The sequence below is a fragment of the Talaromyces proteolyticus genome (assembly GCF_021365285.1).
Source record: "Talaromyces proteolyticus strain PMI_201 chromosome Unknown BGW36scaffold_4, whole genome shotgun sequence".
NCBI lineage: Eukaryota > Fungi > Ascomycota > Eurotiomycetes > Eurotiales > Trichocomaceae > Talaromyces > Talaromyces proteolyticus.
The window spans coordinates 2,542,198-2,568,131 of NW_025764280.1; the positions used below are offsets into that span (position 1 = coordinate 2,542,198).

Sequence of the window (25,934 nt, forward strand, 5' to 3'; positions counted from 1 at the left end):
TCAATCATCCAACCAGTCTATACACATACGGGGTATGTCGCGGTATTAAGGGCCGTGGTTCCTTTTTGATCCATCTATATGTCACCTCAACTTTGATGCTTGTTTACGGGTGTGTGAGTTCTGTGTGGAGTACTGTGAGTTTGTGCATTTCTAGGCGAAGAAATGATATATTTGTGTATTGATTTCATGCTACTTGGCCAATCCTAATATCCTCCAAAGGAACAGAAAAGTCAATTTCTTTATCGATATCGATAGGATATTGTAGTAGCACGTGACTTGCCATAGCTTGGCCTTACCCAGCAACAATCCCTCAGTAGTCATTTTACCGTCGAAGCCTTTCTGCAACTCACCAAACAGAACCCCCAACCACATCAATGCTATAAACGAGCTTGAGGAGTAAGTCTACATACCTGACGGCGTGAGCGGTGGCAGTCTCCACCATGCCGCCAGCCGCCATTGGCCCCGCAGTTGCGAACCAGTCACTGAGTCATCCCCAGGATAAAAAAATTCCCCTCCAACCAAGCTCCTCTGTGCTTTCACTCCGTCTCAGTCCCATCGTTTTACGTCGGGCGGTCAAAATACTTATCCGGAGACTTGTGGCGCATCGGGCGCCTTGGAGAACCGTTTCTCCCACTTTTCGTTCCTTCATGGCTACCAATTCTGGGTCTGCAAACCCTCGTGAGTACAACCCCGCCTACTCCCCTCCTCATCCATGCGACAATTCGATATTAACATAGCACTATATCAGTCGGGGAGCAGACTGCTCCTGTAACACAACCGCCTCCTCCGTTATCCGAAGAAACCAAATCCGCTATCCAAGAAGCTGCGAAAAATGGACAATCCGAACCAGGCCAGGACACCTCCGCGGCCCCTGGCAAAAAACCAAAGACTGAAAAGGAGCTAGAGCGGGAAAGACGCAAGGCCGAAAAGAATAAGAAGTTTGCTGAAAAGCAGGCAAAAGCGGCGTCTGCCAAACCTGCGCAGCCCAAGGCAGAGAAGAAGGAGAAGGTCATTGACAAAACCACCGATGCGTACGAGCCCAAAGTAATTGAACAGGGTCGTTATGAATGGTGGGAGAGGAAAGGGTTGTTTCAACCCCAACTTGACGAGAATGGGAATATCAAGCCGGCAGGTGCCTTTACTATGGCCTGTCCTCCTCCCAACGTTACCGGTTCTCTCCACATGGGTCATGCTCTCATGGTGGTAGGTTTATCAGTGGTTATTTGATAAGGTTTATGTGAGGAAATTAATTGTGATTCTCTAGGCCCTTCAAGACACCATGACGCGATTCTACCGAATGAAGGGAAAGACGACTTTATGGATTCCCGGAGTTGACCATGCGGGTATCTCGACTCAAAGCGTTGTTGAGAAGATGTTATGGAAGGAGAAGAAACAAACCCGCCATGATCTCGGTCGTTCCGCATTTGTCGAATTGACCAAGGAATGGAAAGACAGATATCAGGGATCTATCCTTACTTCGTTGAAAGCAATGGCCGCCTCACTAGATTGGTCTCGTGAGGCCTATACCATGAACAGCGATTTCTCGGCCGCAGTGACAGAGCATTTCTGTCGCCTCCATGAAGAAGGCACTATCTACCGTGCCAATCGACTTGTCAATTGGTGTTGTAACCTGAATACATCTTTGTCGAATTTGGAGGTCATAAATACGGATATTCAAGGCCGAACTCTGCTCGACGTTCCAGGCTGTATGTTTTCAAAAGAAAGCTTTTGTTGCGGGAACTAACAATGTTATTAGACGATAAGAAAGTCGAATTTGGTGTCCTCACCCATTTCTACTATGAGGTTGATGGCCTTGCTGAACGCATCGAAATAGCAACGACCAGACCTGAGACAATGCTTGGCGATACTGGTATTGCCGTACATCCTGATGGTGAGAGACATTTACCCGCCAGTTTTTACTCTCTCTTTTCTCTCAACTAACATCGATGGGGATAGATAAGAGATATCAGCACTTGGTCGGAAAGAAGGCCAAGCATCCTTTCGTCGACCGCCTCTTGCCAATTGTAGCCGATTCATCTGTCGCCATGGATTTTGGTACCGGTGCAGTCAAACTTACACCCGCGCATGACTTTAACGATTATGCCCGTGGAAAACAACATGGCCTTGAATTCGTCTCAATTGTGAGGGTGATCTTTTATATTGATCTGAATAAAGCTAATACAAACTAGTTGAATGACAATGGCACTCTTATGGATAACTGTGGTGAATTTTCTGGTCTCAAGCGTTTTGACGCGAGATATGCCGTTATCGCAAAACTTAAGGAGAAAGGCTTATATGTGAAGTGGGAGAACAACCCTATGGTTATTCCACGTTGCGAGAAGAGTAAGGATATTATTGAGCCTGTGCTCAAGCCGCAATGGTGGATGAAAATGGACGAGCTCGCACAAGCTGCAGTGAAGGCTGTTGAGAACAAAGAAGTTACCATCAGTCCTCAGTCTGCTGAGAAGAACTTCTTCCATTGGATGAGGAATATCCAGGATTGGTGCATTTCCCGTCAATTGTGGTGGTATGTTTGGTTCAACCCCTTTTAAAAAATGTTTGGCTGATTTGCCGATGAATAGGGGTCATCAAGCACCCGCTTATCTTGTCGAGTTAGAAGGAAAACCTGCGGATCAAGAAGACAATAACTCGTGGGTGGTTGGGCGAACAGAGGAACAAGCTCGCGAACGAGCAGCAGCAAAGTTCCCAGGACAGAAATTCACCCTCAAGAGGGATGGGGACGTACTCGACACATGGTTCTCCTCTGGTTTGTGGCCTTTCGCGACTCTAGGCTGGCCAAACACCGAGAACCCTGATTTCCAAAAGTTCTTCCCCACCAGCACTTTGGAAACTGGCTGGGACATTCTTTTCTTCTGGGTCGCGTATGAATCTCTACATTTTTCCAGCGTGTTCTCATGACTGGATATGACTAACTTTTCACAGGAGAATGATCATGCTTAGTCTCAAGCTGACTGGCAAAGTTCCTTTCAAGGAAGTCTACTGTCACTCTCTGATCCGTGACAGCGATGGTCGCAAGATGAGCAAGTCACTTGGCAACGTTATCGATCCTCTCGACGTTCAGAAGGGTATCACTCTGGATGCTTTACATGAGAAGTTGAAGCTCGGTAACTTGGCTGAGAATGAAATTAGCGTCGCCACCAAATACCAAAAGAAAGCCTTCCCCAAAGGTATTCCAGAGTGCGGTGCTGATGCCTTGCGCATGGCGCTTGTATCGTATACTACGGGCGGTGGTGACATTGCTTTCGACGTCAACGTTATTTTCGGATATCGACGATTTTGGTAAGTCTCTTGTGTATTAATTTATGAATGTTTCTTTCTAATGGACATAATTTTCAGCAACAAGATTTATCAGGCTACCAAGTTTGTTCTCGGAAAATTGGGTCCTGACTTCAAGCCTTCGGCATCTCCTTCCAAGACTGGGCATGAATCACTCTCAGAGCGATGGATCTTGCACAAATTCAACGAAGCAGCCAAGGAAATCAACAATGCCATCGAAACTCGCGAATTCTCCATCTCCGCATCAACAGCATACCAATACATCTATTCCCAACTGTGCGATGTCTTTATTGAAAACTCCAAGTCGCTTCTTCAAGCCGATACTCCTGCTGAGATCCAAGAGTCGGCCAAACAGACTTTGTATACTGCCCTCGAGGGAGGTCTACTCTTGATACACCCCATCATGCCTTATATCACCGAAGACCTCTGGCAACGCCTACCACGCCGCGAAGGCGACAAGACTGAGTCTATCATGGTAGCCCGTTTCCCAGAGTACACTGCTTCTTTCGATGATGCAGCGGCCGAGAATGCTTATGAGCTAGTCCTGAACACTTCCAAATCCATCCGCTCCATCCTAACGCAATACGAAGTCAAGGAGAAATCCGACCTCGTTCTCGCATGCTACAACGACACGAGCTACAAGACCGTCTCCGACGAAGTCGTGTCCATCAAGTCTCTTGGCGGAAAGTACGCCGGTGAGATCTCCATCCTTGGTCCGGAGAACAAGACTCGCCCGTCGGGATGCGTGGTGAGCCCGATTGGCGCCGACGCAGCTGTTTACCTGAAGGTCAGCAAGCAGGTCGCTCTTGAACGGGAAGAAAAGGCCAGAGCTAGTTTGGCAAAAGCTCAAGATGTTATTTCCAAGGCACAAAAGACGATGAATACTCCTGGCTGGCGCGAAAAGGCTAGGCCAGATGTTCGCGAATTGGAAGAAAAGAGGTTGCGGGATGCAGAGGGTGAGGCTCTTTTGATTGAGGAACAAATCCGTGAGTTGGAGAAGTTGCGTCTAGATGCTTAGGTGTGAAGTATGTACCGGAGGTGAACATAAAAGATAGTTGGGTCTGGTGCTAGAATTTCAAGTCCTAGATACAGCCTAAATCTTCGTTTACTATTGAAAGGAAATAGTGTCAAAGCTTATCAAAATTCATCAAATATTTATATGAAAGAATTAATTCGGATATCAATATTACTAATGTAAAAGCAGCACATATCTATATACACGGCCACAGACCACGCAAAACAGTCGCCAAACTTCTCAATTATGATAAATTGCCACCAAAATACAGCAAATAGCAAAGGAGAGGAAAGAAACTTAAATCCGCATCATAGCCCGCCATGCAAAAACGGATCTGTTAGAGGAGATGGTCTTGGACCTCCAGGCCCTCCACCCCAATACCTTTCGCCTTCATTATTCGGCTCATCCCTGCACTGCGGACTCAACCTATCTTGCACTGTACCTTGCGGCCAAATAGGGATGTAGCAAGCTTCATTATAGCCGCATTTCTCCGAACATTCCTTCCACGTCGTCCAGCCAAGATACTCGATCAACGCATCAATACGAGAAACCGCAACATCGAGATCAACGTCCTCGAGAATGCTATGTAGCGTCGAGCAGGTTGTATATGAAACGTCATAGACGACTTTCCCAGCTAGACTATTGATAGCGTTGGTGTTCTTTTTGATACTGTGGGGGATGAATTGCAAGGCACATAGCTCATTTTCGAGTGTGTCGTTGCGCTGGAGTGGGTCAATGAATGGTCGTAAGGGCTTGTAAACTTGTTTCTGGAGACTTTCCAAGGTACCGAATTTACTCGACGCCAGAAGTGATTTGAGAAAGTCCGAGTATTTCAGCACGACCATGTCGGCGATGGACTGCCAGTTGAAAGATGACTCGACCACGTCATGCTCGAGGACAAGTTGACTCAGGTCTGATCGAATAGGCTCGAGTTGCTCTGACGATAAATGCTGGAGTCGGGGCTTGCTACCACTGCCGCTACTTTCATTGAACAAATCGAGGTTTGCGTATGTATATGCAGTCACGAAATTGTCATAGTTGACTTTGACGCGCTCACCGCCAATTCCGTCGAACCGCGCAACGTTGATAGATTTATATTCATAAATATCATGTCTCTCCATAAATTCCTGCGAAGACACAGCGGCGATTCGTTGAAGATTGACATCGCGTGAGAAGTCGCACAGAATTATTTCGAAACCGGACTCAGTTCGTATAAATCCATCGATACGGTCATTCCATTCATCCTTGGCGATGCGACATGCGAGTTCAGCACGCACAGATTCGCCGAAGGGCCCTCCGGGTCCTTTCTTCTCATCGTCGTCTGCCCGCGCCATCTTACCTTCGTTAAGTTGATCCCGAAGGAGAATTCTATCTTGTGAATCCAACGTGCCCATATCTGTTTTTCCAGCTGAAAGACCGTCGATATACAACAGACGCAGATCTTTGGCTGCGGAGTACATATGAAGATAGCCGTACTTTTCTTCTCCCTCTTGATTGTCTCGCTCATCCTCGGGCCGCTCGTGGAGCACCTCTTGCTGTCGTTTCAAAAGCTTTGGCCGAAAGGGTCCCGGAGGAGATGGACCAGGTCCACGGCGAGGACCACGAGGCCAAGCAAAAAATAAAGCATGTTCGGGCTCAAATGCCAACCATTCGGTATCGTTTACACGAGCATCAGAAGATGAGCCATGGAAGAATTGTGTTCCTTCAGGAACTGTTGCCAGGAAGAACGACATTCCATTATGATACCAAGCAGCGCCCCATTGTCGCATCGATGAGTGGATTGCGTTAAAGATATGATTTGCATTGTGGACTTCTGATGTGATGATGCTTGTGTTGATGGCTGAAGCGGCACAGCTGATTAGGGCAAAGCTGGCGAGGACGTTCGCAACCCACAACATGATTCCTATAATCTGGAAATCGCTTGGTTTATGATATTCATGCCTCGTTCTCGTCACACACCGAGGAAGAAGAATAAAGAAAAATAAAATAAAATAGGCAGAAAAAGCAGGAAAGACGGGGGATAAGATGGAAGATCTTATCTTGTGGCGCCCACGGGCCACGCAATCGGTGGGGCAGTCACTACGTACGCTATTTTCTGCTCTACAAGTACGTTATAAAACACCCATATAAGAATTATGCCTTCGTTGTAAAGCAACTTGGGATCACCGTGAACCCGCATCTGACGGGCAATATGGCAGAATCTTCGCCAGGGGAAGCAGCTGGGAGGGAAGGGTTCTACGTCAACTGATACTTAGGAGTCATTGTTTAAGCAATGTATCAAACTAATCGTAGGCCATGACTGTGAAGCAGCTTATAAAAATAGAGTATGCAAGCTAACATTATTGCGTTGCAAATAGAATATACCATTAAAAATGTACAAATTAGATGATGGTTCAAAAAATAAGTTAGAAATAGAGAATGATGATGATGGAAAGGGAGAGCCACTTTGGGCCTGGGAGTGTGATCTGAAATTATGCGTAATTTGTAAAATGGATCACTCATAGTCTAGAAGAAATATGTTTGCTTATTATCTTCTAATTAGATAGACTATCAGTAAGCAAAGAATCAATTCTCTTTTAATTACTTCAGCTAGTAAATTCACAGATTTCTCAAATAGAGCTTCATATCGCTTCCTCGTGGTATATGATATCTTCTCTTCTGGTGGAGTCGAATGGGTAGTCCCAAGGGTGCCAAGGCTGTTTAGCTTCTATTCCATTGTTTTGAACTCGCTGATGATGCGTACATCAGATCAGGAGACTTCAAAAAATTGCTGATCCACCTCACTTCTATTCACACTGAGGGTGTGTTTAACTTTGCCTAGTCCAACCCGTGGGGACCCGGTCACCAACTTATTCGAGGGCCAACTCAGCGTATAGTCAGTCATATGCTACCGCTCCCAAACACTATGACTCAGAGTTCACAAAAGCATGCACATCTCCAAGGCCAACAATCTGGCTAGACTTCTCAAGTACATCATGACCTTCCCCAATATCCGGGTAGGTATTTTCATTTCCCAATATAGGATGGAATAATTCGCGAAAGGTGATATTAGCCGTGGACTGGGCTCCTGACAGGATCTGGTTACGGGGAGTATAGTCATTCGCCTATTAAAGAAGGCACAACTGAAGCTCACATCCGCGGCCGGACCCTCAATTGCATGTATGCTTCCGTTTCCGTGGTGCTTTAGAGATTAGGGCTTCATATCCATAACCACATAAACCCGAGTCGCATTTCCTAAGGCTCTTGAAACGCCGGAAACTCATCATATATCTGCTTCATTTGCATTGATCTGTTGAGAAATATAAAGACTTACAATAAGAGTTTTGTCTCAAGCAGAAAGTCTAAACCATAAAGAGCAAATACAAAAAAAAGGAAAAGAAAGAAAAGAAAAGAAAGCAAGGAAGCATCTTTCCAGCAATATATCTCAAATAGTTTCCCAGAAAAATATTGAAGTCTCAAACTGCAATCCCAACACCATTCTATTCGAATAAAACCTTTCATCATTATTGCTGAGCCATAGCTTGAAACAAAGGAGTAAGGTTCCGTGCAGCTGGATCCTTGAATAGTGTTTCTGGAGCTGCAGCCGTCGCACCTTGAGTACTCATAAAATGGTGGCTTGAGCCTGTGTATGACGTTGATACTGACTGTACCGATGCAACGCTGCTGGCCGTCCCCGTACTCTTACTACTAAACACACTTGGTACTCCTACGGAAGACGATGTAGAAGAGGAGGTAATTGCCGATGAAGGTGTATTAACCGACGTCCATGGATTTGCGTGCTTTTGAGTCTGGCTTTTGAGTTTTTCTCTAGCGTCTCTTAATTCATTATACCATCTTTTCGCAATCGTACCTCCTTGCGGGAGTGTATCGCGGTGCCAACGAGGACATAGCATCCAGTCTGCTAGCTCTCGGAGTGCATTCAGCTCGAACGTATCTCCAGGGTCAGATGACTTCATCTTTGCTATACGGTCGGCTGCATATGACTTATGAGCGCTCGAAATGAAATTTTGGCGACAGCGTGCGCCCTTTTTCGTGACTCCGACGCATGTAAAGTCCGAGTTCAGATCCTTTGCGTATTCCAACAGGTCCGAAGGCAAGGTGAATGTAATTAAGGAAGGAGCCGCCGAACCAAAGCCTGAGGTCAATCCAAAAGCTGGTTTATAATCAAGACCTGATGAGCGTGATGTTGGTCCAAAGCCTGGTGTTGAATCAGAGGTAACTTTTGAACCAAAGACCCCTAGTGGGTTTTGTGCCTTAAATTCCACTTTCTCCAGTTTTATCTTTCGAATCCTGTCTTCTGCGGCCTTCACTTTTTGTTCTCGCTCTTCCAGCCTCTTCTGTAGTGCTTGTAGCGCTTTTTCCCTATTTTCTATTTCCAACTCTCGATCCCGAACGCTCTTGTCCAGCAGTGAAATCACATTATCTCCAATTGATTCGGTGATGTCAGCTATTTGTTTTCTTCGTTGAATTCGAACTTCATCTGCTGCTGCAGCCAGCCGTGCAGACCGCCGCTTCTCCAGGAACGAAGTATATTCCAACCATTTTGTTTGAAGCCACGATATCAGCGTCAGAGATATCACCATGAACCTAGGAGTGCTTCCCACAATGTATAACATAAACAAGAGTGTGCCTACGTTCAAAACATTGAAAGAACAAGGCTTCGACTTTTCCCCCATCATCGTGAAGCACTGGAGACGAGAAAATTCCGTAAAAAAGTAAAATTAAACGAGCTATAAAAAAAATGGACATACAAACCTAGTGCGCAAACGATTCCGGTTGTTGGTCACTATACTATATTTCATCTTGAATAGAAAGTTGGGCTGCCCTGGAGGGGGATTTGCCTTTAAAAAGGCGGCAGTGTCAACTCGCGTGGTCTCGCATTGACGAATAAAATGACTTGTATTCGCGCTGGAGGCGCAGCTTTGACGGATGTTCGCAAGGCTGCGACAAATCATGCAACAAATCATGCGACAGGGTCCAAGCCAGATTCTGAGGAGGGGTTCTCAGCCTATCACCACAATCTTAATGCACAGGGTTCACGACATGTTACATCCAGAGTTTGCACTAGAACTAAGTTCCCGCCGGTTTAGGGGTCTAACAATTTTCACTATCCAAAGACGACGTCTATTTTTGGATTGATGCTAGACCGTAATTGTCCTGGTCGAGACAGGTGGGAAGAACAATTCCCATTATATTCTTTTACTAACTTAATTTAGACGGACACAACTAAGCATTACATGTGCATATGTAAAGGCTTAATTTAGCGTTTTCTTCATCCAATCATTCTAATTATTGCCAAAGTCAGTGTGGTTACAAATGTACTGCCACGACTAGCATTATTACATCCAGGCAACTCGATTTCTCAGTTTCCAGTACATTAGATGCGCAACGTCATCAACCTAGTCATAGCTATCAGCGATCTTATACAATTTCTTTCGGAATTTTGGGAGTCGAGACTAGATGCCTAGCTCAGTGTAGTCGATCTCCTTTTAGTTCTTAGAAGAAACGGAGCGACCGGGGCGTTCGGGTTCGGCCACGATCATGATCACATCGTTAGCTTTGAGACCTGGGCTTGTACTCCATTCCTACACTCTGTATAGGTCCTCAGTTCCTTCGTTGTCATTTTCGGCATCCTTGTCATTGCAGACTTCGCGATATAACCTCCTTGGCCTAGACACTTTCGTGCCTGGCTCGACCCACTCAAACTCTTCCGGTGCATCGCACCTGATATAGTCTCTAGTGGGAAAGTCCAGTAAAGGGTGACTTTAGAGCGATAAGGTCCCTTTTCCCAGGTGAATTACTATATAATCGTATACATGGACAAGGCAGTTGCGGCAGTCACGTATTCAGTTGGCATGATTCCCTTTTCCTGCAGTGTTTACTTACCCCTGTCCCATTGGGCCCCCAGAGCCTCTTCGATCAGTACGCTGACTCCTTCCATATGCTCAAGTCAATTGATATGGCCTTTATTACCAAAGAGCAGCAGATAAAGAGTATCATCAATAATATACAGACAAGGACGGTTTTTATTTGGATTCTTTGATGCTCTGATAAAAACCTGTACACATAGGGGTCGTTTTTGCCATTTTTTATATTTCCTACCTCTAATGTGGCTTGTAGTTTGTAGTTTTGTTGGGATTTAAGGACATTATGGAGGCTATTTAATATGGTGTATGGGAGTGGCCGACTCTGGTGTGGATTAGGTTAGTCGATTTTTGATTAGTAAGGGGAATAATTCCAAGTGGTGCTATTCTGACCGTAACATTTTCATGAAAATACTCAATTCATCAGGATGCTGCTTCTTTCTTTGCCCCAAGAAATCCTCGTGCTTATTGCAAGACAGCTACGGACTATCGACTTCATTCCCTGTTTGCAAGTGAATCGCATGCTTTACCGTCTCCTCATATATGAACTATGTAAACGAGACGTTAGCGACAATGGCGGTCTGGCCATGTCCTTTTATGCGTTCTGGGGCTATGAGACCCGGGTACTCGATATGATTGCCGCGGGGGCTACTATTGATCTTCCCCACCCACGATGGAGAGACAGAACACCTCTAATGCTTGCTATAAGCCGACACCATGTATCAATCGCCAAGGTCTTACTCGACCATGGAGCTAATCCAAATTTCACTGGAGATGTTAAAAATAGCCCCTTGGATATTGCCATTCTAAACGCAAGCGGAACTGATTTTACCATGATAGCATTGCTATTGGACTATGGGGCCAATATCAATCAAAGAGGATATCAAGGCCGCACCCCGCTATACACAGCTATTCTTCGCCAAGACCCTGCCAAGGTGGCTTTCCTTCTTTCTCAAGGAGCCGATGTGTCTGTACGAGAATCAAAGAAAGCACGAACCCCACTCTTATTCGCGCGTGGAGAGCGAAGCTCGCATGAAAATGATGAAATCGTAAAGATGCTTTTAGATGCGGGCTCTGAAGAGGCCTGACAAGTCCTATCAGACACCATACACATCCATTTTAGTGTATAATAGTAAATTAGAGTTTGAAAGGCAATCTACATACCTGTATGTTTGGTATGGAAGGACTGTACCACGTGTATTAGCTAGACTTGATATATTAATTCTTCTGAGTCTCAATGTTCCTGTAGACTCGTAGTTCTTGTTAACTTTCGAATTAAGCCTTATCTATAGGAATCAAGACCTATAACACTTGAGCCTGGAGAGTAGGGAGCCGATACGGGGGGAAAGCGCATTAAAATGCATCACTGATATGGAGGTGTAGAGTAAGGTGGAAGGAGAGAAGATGTTGACATGTGACGAATAAAGCTTCCCGAGTTAGGTCAGTTAGGGTTTGCTACAGCCATTTACTACAAATTGAAATCCAGTAGAATCGATTGAAATTAGCAATTTAATTATTATATTTACGCAAATGAGGATATATACAATTTCATCACAAGATTATACTACGCATAAACTGCATCGGCCTTCTCATGAGGCTGAACAACCTCCTTATATGTGACCGCAATGCCCTTATCAACATCCTCCTCAAACACATCGACCTCCGTACTCGCAAACTTCCTCGCATTTACTTTCTTTTCAAACAGCATGTCCAACTCTGCAAACGTGCGGCCCCTTGGCTCTGGGACACGGAAGTAAGTATATATAATACAGCAGAAGCATATACCGGCCCAGAAAAACCCGGCGTAGTTGCTCCAGTTCCAGGCGCTGGGGTTCAGCATGTACGGCGTCAGGACGCCGGTGATGATGGCGACCACGTTGTATAGGTTGCGACCAAGGACCACGGTTTTGATTTGGAGCCGGCGTGTGGATAGTTCGGAGACGAGGGAGTAGCAGACTGTGCCGACGGAGAGTTGGTAGAAGAGGGCCCAGATGATCATCATGCTGCCGGTGGCCAGAGCGCCTTGTTCGCGGTGCGCGGCGGGAACGAGGCCAAGGAAGCCCATGATGAAGAGCATGGCGCAGAGGCCGCAGAGGCCAAAGAGGTAGAGAGATCGACGGCCGACGCCGAGGGTCATAAGCCCCCATGCGCCGAAAACGCCAGCGATATTGATCGCGTATTGGCCCATGGCAAAGGAGTACGAGGTCGAAGCATCGAGACCGGCTTGTTGGAGGAAATAGGTGGAGTAATTGGAGAAGGAGTTTCCGCTCAGGTTCTGGATCGCCCACACCATGCAGACGATTTCTGTGCGGCGCAGGTCTGTTCCCTTGAAGCAGTCCCAGTAGTTTGATCCGCGGGTGATGTTTTCTTCTAATGCAGCGGTGTGCACCATCATGGCGACGGTTTCGTTGGCGTTGAAATCGGTCTCTCGGTTCTGGCTAGTCAGCCGAAGGAGAGATTTCTTCGCGTCCTCGGCGCGGCCTTTACGGACTAGCCACCAGGGCGACTCGGGAGCGAAAAAGACCCCGATGGCGAGCGGCAATGGCCACATCCATTGCAAGCCGTATGGAATGCGATATGCCCATTGATCGTCACGGTTCAGCATAGCCTTAATGACTCCGACGCCAATCAACTGCCCAATTCCCCAGCACATGTTGACATAGCAAGTGAGGTAACCGCGAAGGGCGACGGGGCACACTTCCGAAGCATAGGTAATGGTCAGGGTCTGAAAGACACCCCATGGAATACCACATAGAATCTCTCCAGCCAACAGAGTCTGCACATTCTGGGCTGTGAAGAAGATAGCCGTAAAGGCGCTGACCATAGCGAGACAGGCTAGAATAGTAAACCGGTATCCAAATCGTTCCGAAACATAACCGTTAATGAAGAGGCCGATAATCTCACCGACTGTCGCGCCATTTCCCAGAGCAGCCTGCCACTGTATTTGAATTAGTATTGCCATTTCCCAGTCAATCAGAGTCTAGAAAAGCTTACTCGCGCCGGCACTTGATACGAGCCGTCGGAAATCTGCACGCCATACTTGCGATTAAACGCAGGAAAGGCGAAGAAATTGCTCACGAGACAGATATCGTAGCCCTCCATGACGATGCAGGTGGAGATGAGCATACTCCAAAAGACGGCCTTGGGGTAGAGCCTGACGCCCTGCATGAGGGTCATCGTGTGCTCCTTCTCAGTCGCAGCCTTTGCATTGGCGATCAGTTTATCCATTGACTGGGACTGATCCAGGCCGTCGTCGTTGGTAACGTAGCGGAGGCCAGTCTCGGTCTCCTTGTTGGCGGGCTCGACCGCGTCGGGTTGGGGGGTAGCCATCTTGCACAGCAATGGCAAGTTGATTCCTGCTTGACTGAATCAAACCGACGGGGGCGGGAGTGTTCTTATATAGGCCGGCGCGAGAGCAGAACGGCTTTTGTTTGGCGAGAAATTAATAATTAGTGCGCTGCTGTTAGCTGGTTGTGATAGCCAATTGCGGAGTGATTGTACTCCACCCCAGCACTTCAAGCCTCAAGCCGGGGATATACTCTCGTAATCAGATCAATAGCCGATATGCCTCCCTCCTTTACGATGTGGTGCGATGGCAATTGACCGTTCTCTTCTTCCTGCGTCTGTTTGACGGGCGGGGTTGAGCCACTCGGAAAAACCAGCACGAGGAGAAGAAAAAGCTAAAAGCGGAGGAAAGCGGGGTCTCCCATTGGCCCGTCGCAAGTAGATCTCCTCGAGTCTCGTGACACGTGCTGCCTGAGGCAGAACTCCTCGCTTGTGTTTCCTAGAGAGGATAGTGCCAGCTGCCCTCTTCAGCGCGTCTACCTAACCACGACAAACTGCAACAGCAGCAGCTGCGAACATCGATATACAAACTATACAAATGTGACAGATGCTAATGAAGCCTAACTGAGAGCGATCGCCACGCCTTCCCCACGGGGAATGCCATGCTGAGCACCCAATGGCAGCCCCCTTGCAATGCGCCTACGGAAACCACTTTCCGGTGCGAGAGTCTCGCTCCACAGTAACCCTCACGGCTATAACTATACTATGGATATACTAGTATAAGGAGTATCGCTTATGGTTTTTTTTTATTGAGTTTCTATATTCCTTCTCCAGCTCGTCTGTACGCTCATCTGTCTGGCTACATACACACCCTCAAACACATACATGGTAGGTATCATGACGTAAAACAACAAGAAATTGAAAAGCCAGCATCTATCTGCACACCCTAACTCCTCCTCAAAACAACGCTGAAATTCATGGTCAGTCAACCGACTGACAATTGTAGTGAATGACACACGTAGCAAATACTCAACTCGTCCCCCGCAGCTTGGAGTCGTCGGCAATGTCAACGACAACTCGTAAATCATTGTCCATCCAGTCGATCGTGCCAGCCGACAGCTGCGCGATCGTCCAATCGCCGTCGTTGGTCACCGAAACCAAGCCCTCAGGGAGCCAGACTTGAATTTTCCAACGCGACGAATCCACGTTACCGTTCCCATCTAGTCGGTAAGTCGGCAGCTGGGTGGCGAAGCGGTGGCCGATCAGGTTGCGCAAGCTGGGGAGATCGGGACATTGTTCTGCTGTAACATCGAGTCGCGGAACCACGCGTTTGCCGTCTTGGATAACATTGAGTCGCAGGGTGATGGGCGACGTCTCGTCGTGGTGGGTGTGGTTTGTTGCTGGGCCCGAGTCAAACGGGGACTGGTGTATTGATTGCATGTACGAAGTGTGCGACAGCCCGTGTGTCTCTGTGTGAGTCGGGGTGTTGAGGTGAGAGGGAGTAGGCTCCTGTCCTCTTTTGACGAGATTCTCTTTGATTATTCGCGTGAGATCACGGGTGATGCTGCTTGCGCTGTGGGACTGTCAGTAGATTATTCAGTGTGCATATGGTACTATATACATACAATTGCTCACGGACGGTCTTGTCAGATCCGCCACCAACTCTCCAATCTAGGCTGATAAGTTCATCAGACGAGATAATGTTATCCATATAATTCTTTTCGCAAGCAGGAACGCAATCCGTTGGGTTGCCGTGATGCATCACTTGATAATGGCTGTCTATAGCAGCAACAAGTCCCCACCAGTCTGGCTGCTGCAAGCCTGATACTCCCCAAAGCGTATCTAACTGATAGTCTTGGTTCAGTGCACTGTACGACTTAGACACATTATCCCAATCTGCAGGGTACCCGTCCATCACTAGTTCTGACAGACCCAAGCCCATTTCAGGTGATGAAGATGATATATGTGGAGGCAGAGGAGGCGGAGGGGCTGATAGGAAGTGATCATGTCCGTGCTGGTGCATTTGCCGGTGCTGATGTTGCGCATCCTGTGTGTGCTCAGAGGTATTCAAATCTTGAATAATGTCATCCGTCTTTCTGCGTTTGCGCTCTTCAACTACCCCACCCTTACGAGTTTCAATCGCATACTGTCTCTGACGCTCGTTTGTGACCATACGACGAAGCAACGGAATAACGAGCGAAATGATCTTATGCTGATCGCGTGGCCAAATGAACTGCCGAGGTGGCATATCTTCATTGGTAACATGCTCTCCGAAGAACCGTTCTCCATACCCTTCAGCATCAAGAAAGTCGCGCACGCAGTTCCATAGCCGCAACTTCACCATTTCAGTATCCCCTTTTCCGCGTTGGCCGACGCACTCTCGTCGCTCTGGATGGTTATCGTCTAGCATGTAGTTCTTCGCAGCCGCTTGTAGATGCAAAAAGTTCTCCGGCGATAGCTCAAGCGACGCAAATAATCGCGACATTGGAGGACGAGTGTACTTCTTAGTATTGGACGGTTGTCGAAATAGGGCAGCTGCAGAATGCACGCCCGCAGCTCGCGCATCAGTCAACGATTGTTGCGGGGGCAGTTCTCTGATACTCAATTCGCTTGCATCAAATGCCTGCTGTTGTTGATCACCCTGGCCGCCAGCAGCAGTCAACGCCGGGTCAAGTGCCTCTTCTCCGCGTTTCCTCTTCTTCGAAACAGCTCGCGATAAACCCTGTCCTTGCCCGTTGGCCGTCGACCCTCGAAGCTGGCGATTAGCAGCGGGCGCAGAACCAAGGCCACCGAATGCCCCATCACCGAAACCGTCCTCTGCAAGATTTAGGTCTGCCGAATATCCCTCGAGGTGATGATGCCCGGCGGCGGCGGCGGCGGCTGCTGCGGTAGCCCAATCGGAGACTTCCTGGCCTGCTGCAGCAGTAGCAGCTTGTACAAGACCAGCGAGCTGGTTTTCTGTGGTGTCATAGTTGCTATGGTCCATATGCGAATTGTGCGCTGATTGAAAGTCGGCTTGTTGTTGTTGCGGCTGTTGTGATTGCTGCTGAGAGCTCGATGTGGAAGCCATTTTTAATTCAATATGCTGCGATCACTGATCTGAAATCAACAGCAGCCCTGTGCTTCCATCTAATAATCACGTCTTAAATTTTGCGACAACTGCACGCGTTTTCGGGCGGGACAGCTTGACTTGAGCTACGTTCGAGGCGACAGCGAAACTTCGCAAAGCAAGGGAGTCGTGGCAACGGTCGCGGACTGAGAATTTGAGCTTGGACGAAGCCCGTCCGAGCTCCAAAGAACTCTTGGAGCTAAAAAGCTCTGGGGAATTCAAGCTCAAACTTGTTGATAGAGCTTGTAGTGGCCGCTTTGTATAGCAAAGTAATGCGATGTTTGCTTCGTTTGGCAAGCAGTTTTGGTTGTTTGAAGAGAAGACAGACAATGCAAACTCTGCCCGGCAATACTTAGGCCCGATACGTACACCAGTCACGATAGGTTTTCCGGCAGCTGTGGGGCCTGTCCTGTTGTATCACGTGATCCGATACTAGAATATAAAATATAGAGAAATATAGAGAAATATTAATATTTATATACGGTATATCAATTGGTGTCACATAATGTACGGCACTGTCTAGACTTATAATCCCGTAGTAAAAATCATTGATCTATGAATATCGTCGGTTTCATGGCCGTAGGTGGAAATTTGACCATTTCTATATTGACTTTGAATGCAAGCAGTGAATTAATATGGAGCAAGCCATCATAAAGACTCATATAGCTCTTTGAATGCACTATCTCGCGACAGCAAAACCCGCGGAGAGTCAAACTCAACCAGCTCGCCATCACGCATCACAGCGATCCGGTCAAAGTCCATGATTGTATCAAGTCGATGCGCAACAGCCAGTATCGTGCAATCTGCAAACTGCTCACGGATAACACGCTGCATTAATACGTCAGACACCAAGTCCACGTTGCTAGTCACCTCATCCAGTACCACGACTTTACCGCTTTGACGTCGCAGAAGCGCGCGCGCAAGACAGAATAGCTGTCGCTGGCCATGGGAGAAGAAGTTTGTTTCGAGATCGGCATCGAGTCCGCCCTTGGACTGCACGATATCCCACAGCTGCACAGCCCGTAATGCATCCGTGATCTCCTCGGTTGAGAGACTGTCCGATGGATCTGCGTTCGCACGCACCGTGCCACGCGTAAAGAATGGCTCCTGAGGGATCGCGTTGAGAGCGGCTCGCAACTGCTGTCGTGGGACACGTGTAATATCGACACCGTCTATAGTGATCTGGCTCTCAGCATCGACCTCCAACATACGGAAAAGAACTGCCAAAAGAGAGCTTTTCCCACTACCACTACGGCCGCAAATACCAATCTTTTCGCCGGCAGAAATAGACATGGATAGGTTGCGAATGACGGCCTTGTCTTTGTCACCGGTTCCGTATGAGGCAGAGACATTTCGGAATTCGATGGCTCCTTTATGCGGCCATGACGATTGTTCGTTAAGTTTAGTATTGCTACTGCTGTTGCTGCTGCGCCTGATGCTGCTAGGAAGCGGAATATTCTCCTCCGGTCTATTCTCATTTGCTGTAGTACCAGTAAAGTCTCTAATTCGTGCGATCGCACCGATCGAGGTCTCGAGTTCGGTCCAAGTGCGGAGGATCAACGATAATGTTTGACTGAAACTGATGACGTTAAGGATACCCAAGCCGACATATCCAGCGCCAACTTCGCCTCGGAGTTTCACGATCATGGTCATTAGAACAACAGATAATCCTGTGACCATCAGGTCCAAGGAGAGCTCGAGCCAACGCTGGATACAGTAAAGTAAGTAAAACGGCTTCTGTGATGCATCCAGCAAGACGAGGTTTTCTTTCTCAAAAGTGGATGACCATCCGAAGGACCGAATAGTAACCAACCCAGAGAGACTCTCAATAAACTGGGAGAACAGAGGTGATTTGGCTTCCAAGTCAAGAATTCGCATTTGGCGGGACGTTCGGAGGTAGAATTTCTGTAGTGTCCACATGAGCAGGAGAACTGGTGGCAGGGTTGCTGCAAAGTAGCGTGCGGAGGTACACATCAGTATCGCAGACATGATTCCACTCGAGAGCGACAAGAGGAAATCGGTCATGGAATACGTAAGATCGTTGTCGATCAGCGTCATATCTTGACTAAATCTATGTAATGGCCAGTAGTCAGTAATGCCCTCTCTCTTTCCTATTCCAGAAGGAAGCCCCCTACCTGTTCGTTGTAATTCCCATGTCCACAGAGGTAAAGAATGCGAGTGGCGCATTCATGACTGATTTTAAAAGCCGCTCATGAAAAACTTTGGCGCTGATAGGAGCATAATACAAGATGTAATGAGAGCCGCCTCCGATCAAAGCGACAGTGGATAGGGCAGCTAGCATACCGTAAAGACCGAGATAGAACCCGTTGACGCTATTACCCTGTGACTCAGCTGCACTTGTCCAAAAATTCACTAGAAATTCACTAGATTTTGCCGCCACTCCTTGGAGCACAAAGCAAGAAGCCCAGACCAACGCCGATGACCAATGGACGGAGCCCAAGTAGTACGCATATAGCGACAAATCCCCATGCTGCCTTGACAACCCATTATCTGTAGTAGTAGCATCTTCCCGTATCTCCGGTATAATTCCATTTGTCTCTTGTGGTTGCTGCCGGTCTGATTCTGATACTTGATTCATTGCTCGAGTAGATGCTTTAAGCAATGATACGGCGTTTCCCGCAGCTTCAATCTGCGCAAGAGTTCCCTGTGCAGCTATCGAGCCTTTTTCCATCGCGATGATACGATCAGCGTAAGCGAGACGATGGATAGCATGGGTAACTAATAGCACTGTAATGCCCGTCTTGCGTAAAAGACCCTGCGGCGACAGCAGGCGCGTGAAAATCCGTTCTTCAGTATCGGCATCAAGACCAGAAAAGACATCATCAAGCATTAAGACCTGCTTGCGAGCATAGACTGCACGAGCAAGTGCAAGGCGCTGTTTTTGTCCTCCGGAAAGTGATATTCCCGAGCTTCCAACTTTAGTTACTAAATGAAAGTCAGCAAAAAGAAGTAGTGGACTTATCGTCCATAATATTGGCTTTCACTTACAGTGTCCATTGGGAAGTGCAGTTTCTTGATCCAAAGCACAAGCCCAGACAACCTTATTATACCAAGCCTCATCATAAGCAGAGATCCCCAGGATGTTATCCTGGAAAGTCGCATTGCGAATCCATGGCGACTGGTCTACGAACGCAATTTCCTGGTCCTTAACATAAAGAAAACCCTTGGTAGAGAGCGTTTCGCCAAGGAGTCCCTTAAGCAGCGTACTCTTACCACAGCCAATGGGGCCTATGATAATACATAAATGGCCCCGCGAAATGCTGAAGTTCACATCATTGACAACTGGCTCATCATTTTGAGTCCACGAAAAACTGACATTCCGCGCGAGTACCATTGCAGAAGAATCAGCCTCGACAGGTGTTCGCTCTACAAGCTCGTACTCTTCAGCAGTCTGGTAACCAAAACCTTGTCTCGGACCAACGCTCAAGTCTTGCAGAGAAAGACGATTGTCTCGTCGCGAGTCAGAATTGAGGAATGATTGAATGCGGTTCAAAGACGCCATAGCGGCATTCATTGACGGAATAGCACGAATTAATTCGTTCATAGGACTGGAAATTAGTGATATAAGCGATAGAGCAGTATATGCAGAATCTGCAGTCAGCACGCGTCCATCCTTGCTTCCTTGGATCGCGAATATGGCAAATGTCGCAAACGGTGCCAGTGTTCCCAGAAGATTGCCAAAGAAGACACGAACAATCAACAATTTTCGAAACATTCCGGCCATTTTGAGCTCCTCTACTCTTAGCCCTTGAACGATGCTACTTAGCCAATCGGTGAAACCAAGCATCTTGACAGACTTCATCGAGCTCAGCATGGTCGCCGTCACGTCTACTCTGGTCTGTATGCTTTGCATCCAGACCACCTGCGCACGATGCATCAGTTTTGCGATAGACAAAATGCCAACTGCAGAAACGAGAGTCAAAATGGCCGGCATAATCCACGCAAGACCAAGCTGTCGGGCGAGCAGGTAGAGAGCAATTCCTACTTCAAGTGGCACTGCCCAAAAAGTGTGAATCATTTGGAAGCCATTGCAGATAGATTGAGTATCACTTGACATCAATGTTACGGCTACTGATTCGTCCAGAGCAGTAATACTCAGGTCAAGAGTTTTGGCGTATATAACGCTTATAAGACTACCTCGAACACTGGTAACAAATCGATAGTTCATATGGTAGTAGAGGCCGTTTGAAACAGCCAAACCAAGAAGCACCAGGAAGAAAGCCCCAGTAAGTCCCCAGCCAATGCTCTCCGACTGCGATAGGTCACTTGCGTACCAGACAGTGCGAGTTAAAAGGAATGGTTGTGTGTATCGAAAAGCAGTTACGCAGAGCCGTGGAACAATACAGTAAAAAAATGATCTGCGGTTTGCCTTTATAACAGCCCAGAAAAGTGCCCTTGAAGAGGCCTGAGAGACTTTAGTGGTATTTCCCCAGGTACGTTGCATTCGTGTCTGTAGTGCTTCGGAGCGCATCTCGCGATCAATGGGATACAGGTCACTATTCCGTAGAAGACGGCGGAAGCCGCTCGTCATGAGTTGATTCAGCCAAAAGAAGAACGACTTGCTATATATGCCGCTTGTTTCCTCAGGCGACAAGTGCCGATAAGGCTCGAGCAGCAAATCGCGCTTTTCGATGGCTTCGACAAGTAGAACCATGACCTTGACACCGATCATGCTCGAGAAACATGCAGCGATTGATTTATCAGCATTGGTACGGAAAAGGCTTCGCACACGAGCAATATCGAATACCAACGTCAACAGTAGGTAGGCATTAATAATTGGCGATGGCCGAATCGACCTGATATGTTCAAAGCGTGAGAGCACACAAAGCCCCAAGCTCGTGACAAACACAAGGGCCGCCGTAGCAACAGTGACACTGGTACGTTGTGATGGTATTCCAGCTTGTAGGCCAAGTAAAGCCAGGTTCATCGCAGTCAAAACTGATAGGAAGAGCAGCTTGCAATCATGTAGAATGCCGCCCTTGGCAACCTTCGGTCGACTCCTTTGCAAGCTGAACATACGAAGCGGCAAAGCGACCAGAAGGAGCGCAGATGGCAGGATACTAAGGAAGACATCTTCAAAGAGTATTGTGAAATCAAAGCCAGAGTCCGCAGCTGGGCCGATTGAGAACAGCCCGACGGCATCAATGCCGCTGGAGTTTTTTTGTAGAATTTGAGTGCGAAACAACGCACCAACTATAGAATCAGATGGCTCCATGTCTATCAGCGTCGTATTTTCAAAGAAAAGGAGATCGCTAACAGCGTTGTTGCGGCGTCTTTATCATCGCGAGCCGTTCCCCGCGCGACTTCAGGCACCTAGTTTAACAGCACCTTTGTCCGTTTTTTCCTATCTTGCTGCCTTGGACATGCCGTCATCCTTATCTCTAATTGTACAATTTCTCAGGCAGGTATTTTATCGAACCAACAGAAATTTTTGCACCAAAGGGACGTCGTATTATGTATGCATTTGCCTTTGCCCAATCACATGTCTCGTTGCAACAATTTCCAAATCAGGATCTCCAAATCCACTGATACAGCAGACTCATAATAAATAGAGCTAAAACATGCTCAATTACTTAGCCCTACTCAGTTAGCAAAAGCCTACATGATCGGAGACACTATCCAGCTGTTCACGAGATCGCTGCCTTACCGAATCTTTCAGTCTCTTCTTCTTCTATCTTCTTGTATTTCCTAATAACAGTCCTGCTCATCACATATTGTATGTCCCCCGCATCGCAGCTGGCTTATCACGACATTCATCATCAAAAAGAGTGCTCATAGATCGTCAGGTCGCCACACCTGTTCCGTCGCCGCAGCACGCTGTTTGTTGTATGTAGGTCACTCACTTTTCATTTCAAATGAAAAAGCGAAAATATCAAAAAAAGCTGACCCCACTGTGAGTCGAACACAGAGTCTTCTGGAAGCCGAGTTCGTCCGGTGAGACAATCTAAATGGAAAGATAAACGGAACTCTCTGGAATCAGACGCGTTACCATTACGCCATAGGGCCATTGTGAATGCAGATCAAATAAGGCATCCTAAACCAACACCTGTACTGGGCTTCGGGAAGGTGCTCGTTCGAACCGTCCGAACATCTCGCACATCCATTTATTTAAAAAACCAAGACATTTGTTGCGCTACTACCACCTATAATAAAATGATTAGACGGCCTAATTAGTAACGGCACGAGAACGTGTTTGTGCGCGGATTGGCACAGATTTATTTTCATTTTCGTAGGAATCCGTGGAACATATAATTATGCGCTCTTCATTCAAGCACACTAGTCAATATTTATTACTTATATCTGTTTTCGAGAAATTAGGTTTATGAAATAATATATCGTAATAATCTTTTCTATCGCCTTACTTTTTATTGGCACAGTCCGAACTTACCGTATTATTTTATGAAGCAAGCGTAACGCGTTATCATTTTATCCAAATACCATTAAAAATATATCGGCAAACGTAGTAGAAACATTTGAAGCGTAGACACCGCGCTATAAATGTACGTGGCACGTTGACGACCATCGGATACTTGTAATTATATCTGCTACTAGTATAAAATGTGTTGGGATACAAAACTAATTCCTCTTGTGCTTTAGATATAATAAACTAGCATGTACAATATATATTAAGGGTGTGTCTCGGTTTCGACTTTTTAGTAAGTCAGTAGGTTCGCGTTAATTTTTAATCCGCCTTTATTTCCTACACGGAATCAATTGATAATTAGTTTACAGTAGCGAAGTACATTCATTTGATCTCGAGAACAGCCAAGCGAATGCCCCTGTAGAATCTGTTGATCTAGTAGCTAGTCTAGGGCCCATTAGGGCAAGATTATTAGTAGTGACTTGAGGGCTCAATAGCAAGACAAAGAAAGAAGTGTGAAAAACAAAGAAAGAAACAAGAGAGGAAGGAAAAAGATGGTTTAGAACTCTGACGACTGCAGAGGTGCCACGGATAACACATTGGGACCTGGTCCTGAGTACAGTTGATCGTCATCTAGTGGAATCCCCTAACAGTTCGGGTGAATCACAGCCAGCCGTTCTTTAGGTGTAGCAAAAACTGGCGTTAAGCTTCTACACGAAGGTATTTTGATGATCTTAGGTGGTATGTGTAAAACAAGAGAGTTGTTAGGTATAGTTACTCGCTGTGCGGAAATATTATATAAGCGAAGTTGAGCGGTGCCAAAAAAAGGAAAGAAGGGAATGGTTATAAAGAGCATAGGCTGTACATATGTACAAATGTCCGGTAATAGAGATACTATTTTTGCACATACTCTGTTGACTCATAACGAGATAAATGCACTCTCCAATTTGGTAATGATATACCTAGGTAGATATCAAAATGACACAATTGCTAACAACTTTATGCTGACATTCGTTGATAACGCCACAAACCACATGCAATACCAGAAACCAACAACATCCCGTTGAAAATAGCCATGATATAAAAAGGACTTCCTGAAGAAAGCACGTCAAATAGTAACCCACCTAGCTTCGTCAATATGAGGATACCGGCTCCTCCGTAGAGCGAATATATGCCGGCAATCGCGCCTTTCAGATGATTTAAATTGTTGGTAGCAAGTGAGCTACCAGGCTTGGAAAGAAGGGGCTCGTGCTCACCCTGGGGAGCACTGTGGGTTTCGTCTTCGCTTGGATTGGGTACTTGTAGCGATGGCCTTTCATGACTGGGCTGAGGGTTGATGCTTAGGACACCGTTGCTGAGTATGCCTAGACTGCAGACAATGGCTCCAATTTGACTGATTCCAATAAGACTCATTATAAGGAACACCCCACCGTTTCCATTCGGTCCTTTGAATTGAGGACTTGGGAGGAGAGGGAAAGCAACATAGCCAGTAATACCGGCGATAGTAGCAAAGAGAAGCGGGAAATTACTACGTCGGGACTTTTCAGAAAGGTAGCCGAACGCTGGTGCACAGAGCAGAGCAATTAGCTGTGACACGCCGGTAAGAATGGAGGCAAGAATATAGGCCTCCGGACAAGACTTCTTGATATCTCCAAGATCGCGCCTGGAAATGACATCAGACCCGGGATTACTGCACAGGTCTGAATTCCGATAGTAATGGTTGACAAATAATGGGATGAAAAGGGAAATTCCAACGGATGATGCTCGAGCTACAAAACCGCCTACATATCCGAGAAGAATATCAGGTTGTTTGAAGCTGAGAGAAAATGCGTAAAGGAGGTTAAGATGATTGACAGAAGAGCTTGGCTGAGAACCGTTGCTCTCGACGGCTTCTGAGGGAGGCGTCCATAGCGATCGTAGATGCTTCCCTTGCTCTCCAGGTAAATTTCGCAACCCAAAGAAACAAACAATGGAAATAATTAAAGCAACCAACGAAACGATGTAATAGCTTTGTTTGACCGCATCTGCAGGTGAAGAGCCGTACTTTTCAAAGCGTGCTGGAAGGGGTAGAAAGACGGCAAGTGCAATCAACGCACCGCATCCTGCAAACATTCCAACAAACCCCGCGAGTCTGGAAGATGAAGAAGCAGTCTGCTCAGCTTCTGCCTGTCTCGACAGACGTCGTTCAAACCGGGATGGGGTTATTGTCACTTCAGACGATAAGGATGCTCTCCATATGTGATGTGACCGTCGCTGCTGGTTTGATTTATTATTGCTCTCGGTTACTGTAGGCAATACAGCTGTCACCATTGTCGAAACAGCCGATCCACCGAGGCTGAACAGCAGTCGGCCAAGGAGGAGTTGCGGGTAGACGTTGGAGGCTTGGACGAAGAGGACCAAGGATAAAGCGATTATCGCATAACCAGCGGTGCATACCTATCCAAAGAGCAATTAGGTTAGATTGAATGGGAGTATTCAATTTAAAACTAGTTACTTACATATCGCACGCCTATCTTGTCAGAGAGCAAACCCCATACTGGGCATGCCACCAAAGCTAGCAACTCATCGGCGAATCCCAACGTCCCGATGGCATCGCCCTCGCCGCTCTCGAGCCCGATAACATCTGAGACAACGAAAGAGACCGAGGAATTGAGAAATACCAGAAACGCGATGGAGAAAGGGCAGACGCCCAGCAGATAGGTAGCTGATTGAAGACGCGATGCAGTGAAGAGCGGCTGGCGTGGCGGGGCCATGATCTCACCTCCTTGCTGGTAGTGAGCAATTAACAGGGTAGTCAATTTATGAGACCTGATGTCTCATGGCGTAAATAATATCATCAAGTCCACGAGCGTCACCATAAACTCCGTGGTAGGACGCTTTAGTCAAGGGGTTGTTTACCCTCAATTCCTGAGCGGTCTCGGGCCCGATCTGACATCACCGAGATATCACGTGCACGATTTTGTTTCAAGCTCAAATGACTAC

General features: G+C 47.0%; 8 protein-coding genes and 1 non-coding gene across 9 annotated transcripts; 2 read left to right on the forward strand and 7 right to left on the reverse strand.

Annotated features, from left to right (window-relative positions):
* Positions 1-339: 339 nt before the first annotated feature.
* BGW36DRAFT_415850 (valyl-tRNA synthetase) lies at positions 340-4,481 on the forward strand. The gene is made up of 10 exons (XM_046219331.1): positions 340-396; positions 498-678; positions 749-1,203; positions 1,265-1,706; positions 1,757-1,891; positions 1,957-2,141; positions 2,190-2,527; positions 2,583-2,882; positions 2,944-3,300; positions 3,358-4,481. The coding sequence occupies exons 2-10, from the start codon at positions 648-650 to the stop codon at positions 4,313-4,315; spliced, it is 3,201 nt and encodes a 1,066-aa protein (XP_046074701.1). The 5' UTR covers positions 340-396; positions 498-647; the 3' UTR covers positions 4,316-4,481.
* BGW36DRAFT_375359 (uncharacterized protein) lies at positions 4,472-6,294 on the reverse strand. The gene has a single exon (XM_046215755.1). It carries the CDS (start codon positions 6,208-6,210, stop codon positions 4,621-4,623), a length of 1,590 nt encoding a protein of 529 aa, XP_046074702.1. The 5' UTR covers positions 6,211-6,294; the 3' UTR covers positions 4,472-4,620.
* Positions 6,295-7,613: 1,319 nt separating this feature from the next.
* Positions 7,614-9,161, reverse strand: BGW36DRAFT_139198 (uncharacterized protein). Its single transcript, XM_046209424.1, has one exon. The coding sequence runs from the start codon at positions 8,989-8,991 to the stop codon at positions 7,816-7,818; it is 1,176 nt and encodes a 391-aa protein (XP_046074703.1). The 5' UTR covers positions 8,992-9,161; the 3' UTR covers positions 7,614-7,815.
* A 1,436-nt stretch (positions 9,162-10,597) lies between these two features.
* On the forward strand, positions 10,598-11,371 carry BGW36DRAFT_375365 (ankyrin repeat-containing domain protein). The gene has a single exon (XM_046215756.1). The coding sequence runs from the start codon at positions 10,605-10,607 to the stop codon at positions 11,262-11,264; it is 660 nt and encodes a 219-aa protein (XP_046074704.1). The 5' UTR covers positions 10,598-10,604; the 3' UTR covers positions 11,265-11,371.
* Positions 11,372-11,740: 369 nt separating this feature from the next.
* BGW36DRAFT_395945 (putative MFS alpha-glucoside transporter) lies at positions 11,741-13,506 on the reverse strand (the record flags this gene model as incomplete). The annotated part of the gene is made up of 2 exons (XM_046218108.1): positions 11,741-13,114; positions 13,171-13,506. The coding sequence occupies 2 exons, from the start codon at positions 13,504-13,506 to the stop codon at positions 11,741-11,743; spliced, it is 1,710 nt and encodes a 569-aa protein (XP_046074705.1).
* Positions 13,507-14,523: 1,017 nt separating this feature from the next.
* BGW36DRAFT_258995 (uncharacterized protein) lies at positions 14,524-16,516 on the reverse strand (the record flags this gene model as incomplete). Its single annotated transcript, XM_046210053.1, has 2 exons — positions 14,524-15,034; positions 15,087-16,516. Coding segments are annotated over 2 exons (1,941 nt in total), but the record flags the coding sequence as incomplete, so codon positions are not given.
* Positions 16,517-17,218: 702 nt separating this feature from the next.
* BGW36DRAFT_425799 (putative multidrug resistance-associated protein) lies at positions 17,219-21,806 on the reverse strand (the record flags this gene model as incomplete). Its single annotated transcript, XM_046220165.1, has 3 exons — positions 17,219-18,641; positions 18,706-19,516; positions 19,580-21,806. 3 exons carry the CDS (start codon positions 21,804-21,806, stop codon positions 17,219-17,221), a joined length of 4,461 nt encoding a protein of 1,486 aa, XP_046074707.1.
* Positions 21,807-22,474: 668 nt separating this feature from the next.
* BGW36DRAFT_t23 lies at positions 22,475-22,597 on the reverse strand. Its single transcript has one exon. It is a non-coding gene; the product is annotated as a tRNA-Trp (tRNA).
* A 1,118-nt stretch (positions 22,598-23,715) lies between these two features.
* On the reverse strand, positions 23,716-25,844 carry BGW36DRAFT_317257 (putative MFS transporter). The gene is made up of 2 exons (XM_046212579.1): positions 25,451-25,844; positions 23,716-25,388 (listed from the first exon to the last, which is right to left on the reverse strand). The coding sequence occupies exons 1-2, from the start codon at positions 25,703-25,705 to the stop codon at positions 23,952-23,954; spliced, it is 1,692 nt and encodes a 563-aa protein (XP_046074708.1). The 5' UTR covers positions 25,706-25,844; the 3' UTR covers positions 23,716-23,951.
* Between the last annotated feature and the right edge of the window lie 90 nt (positions 25,845-25,934).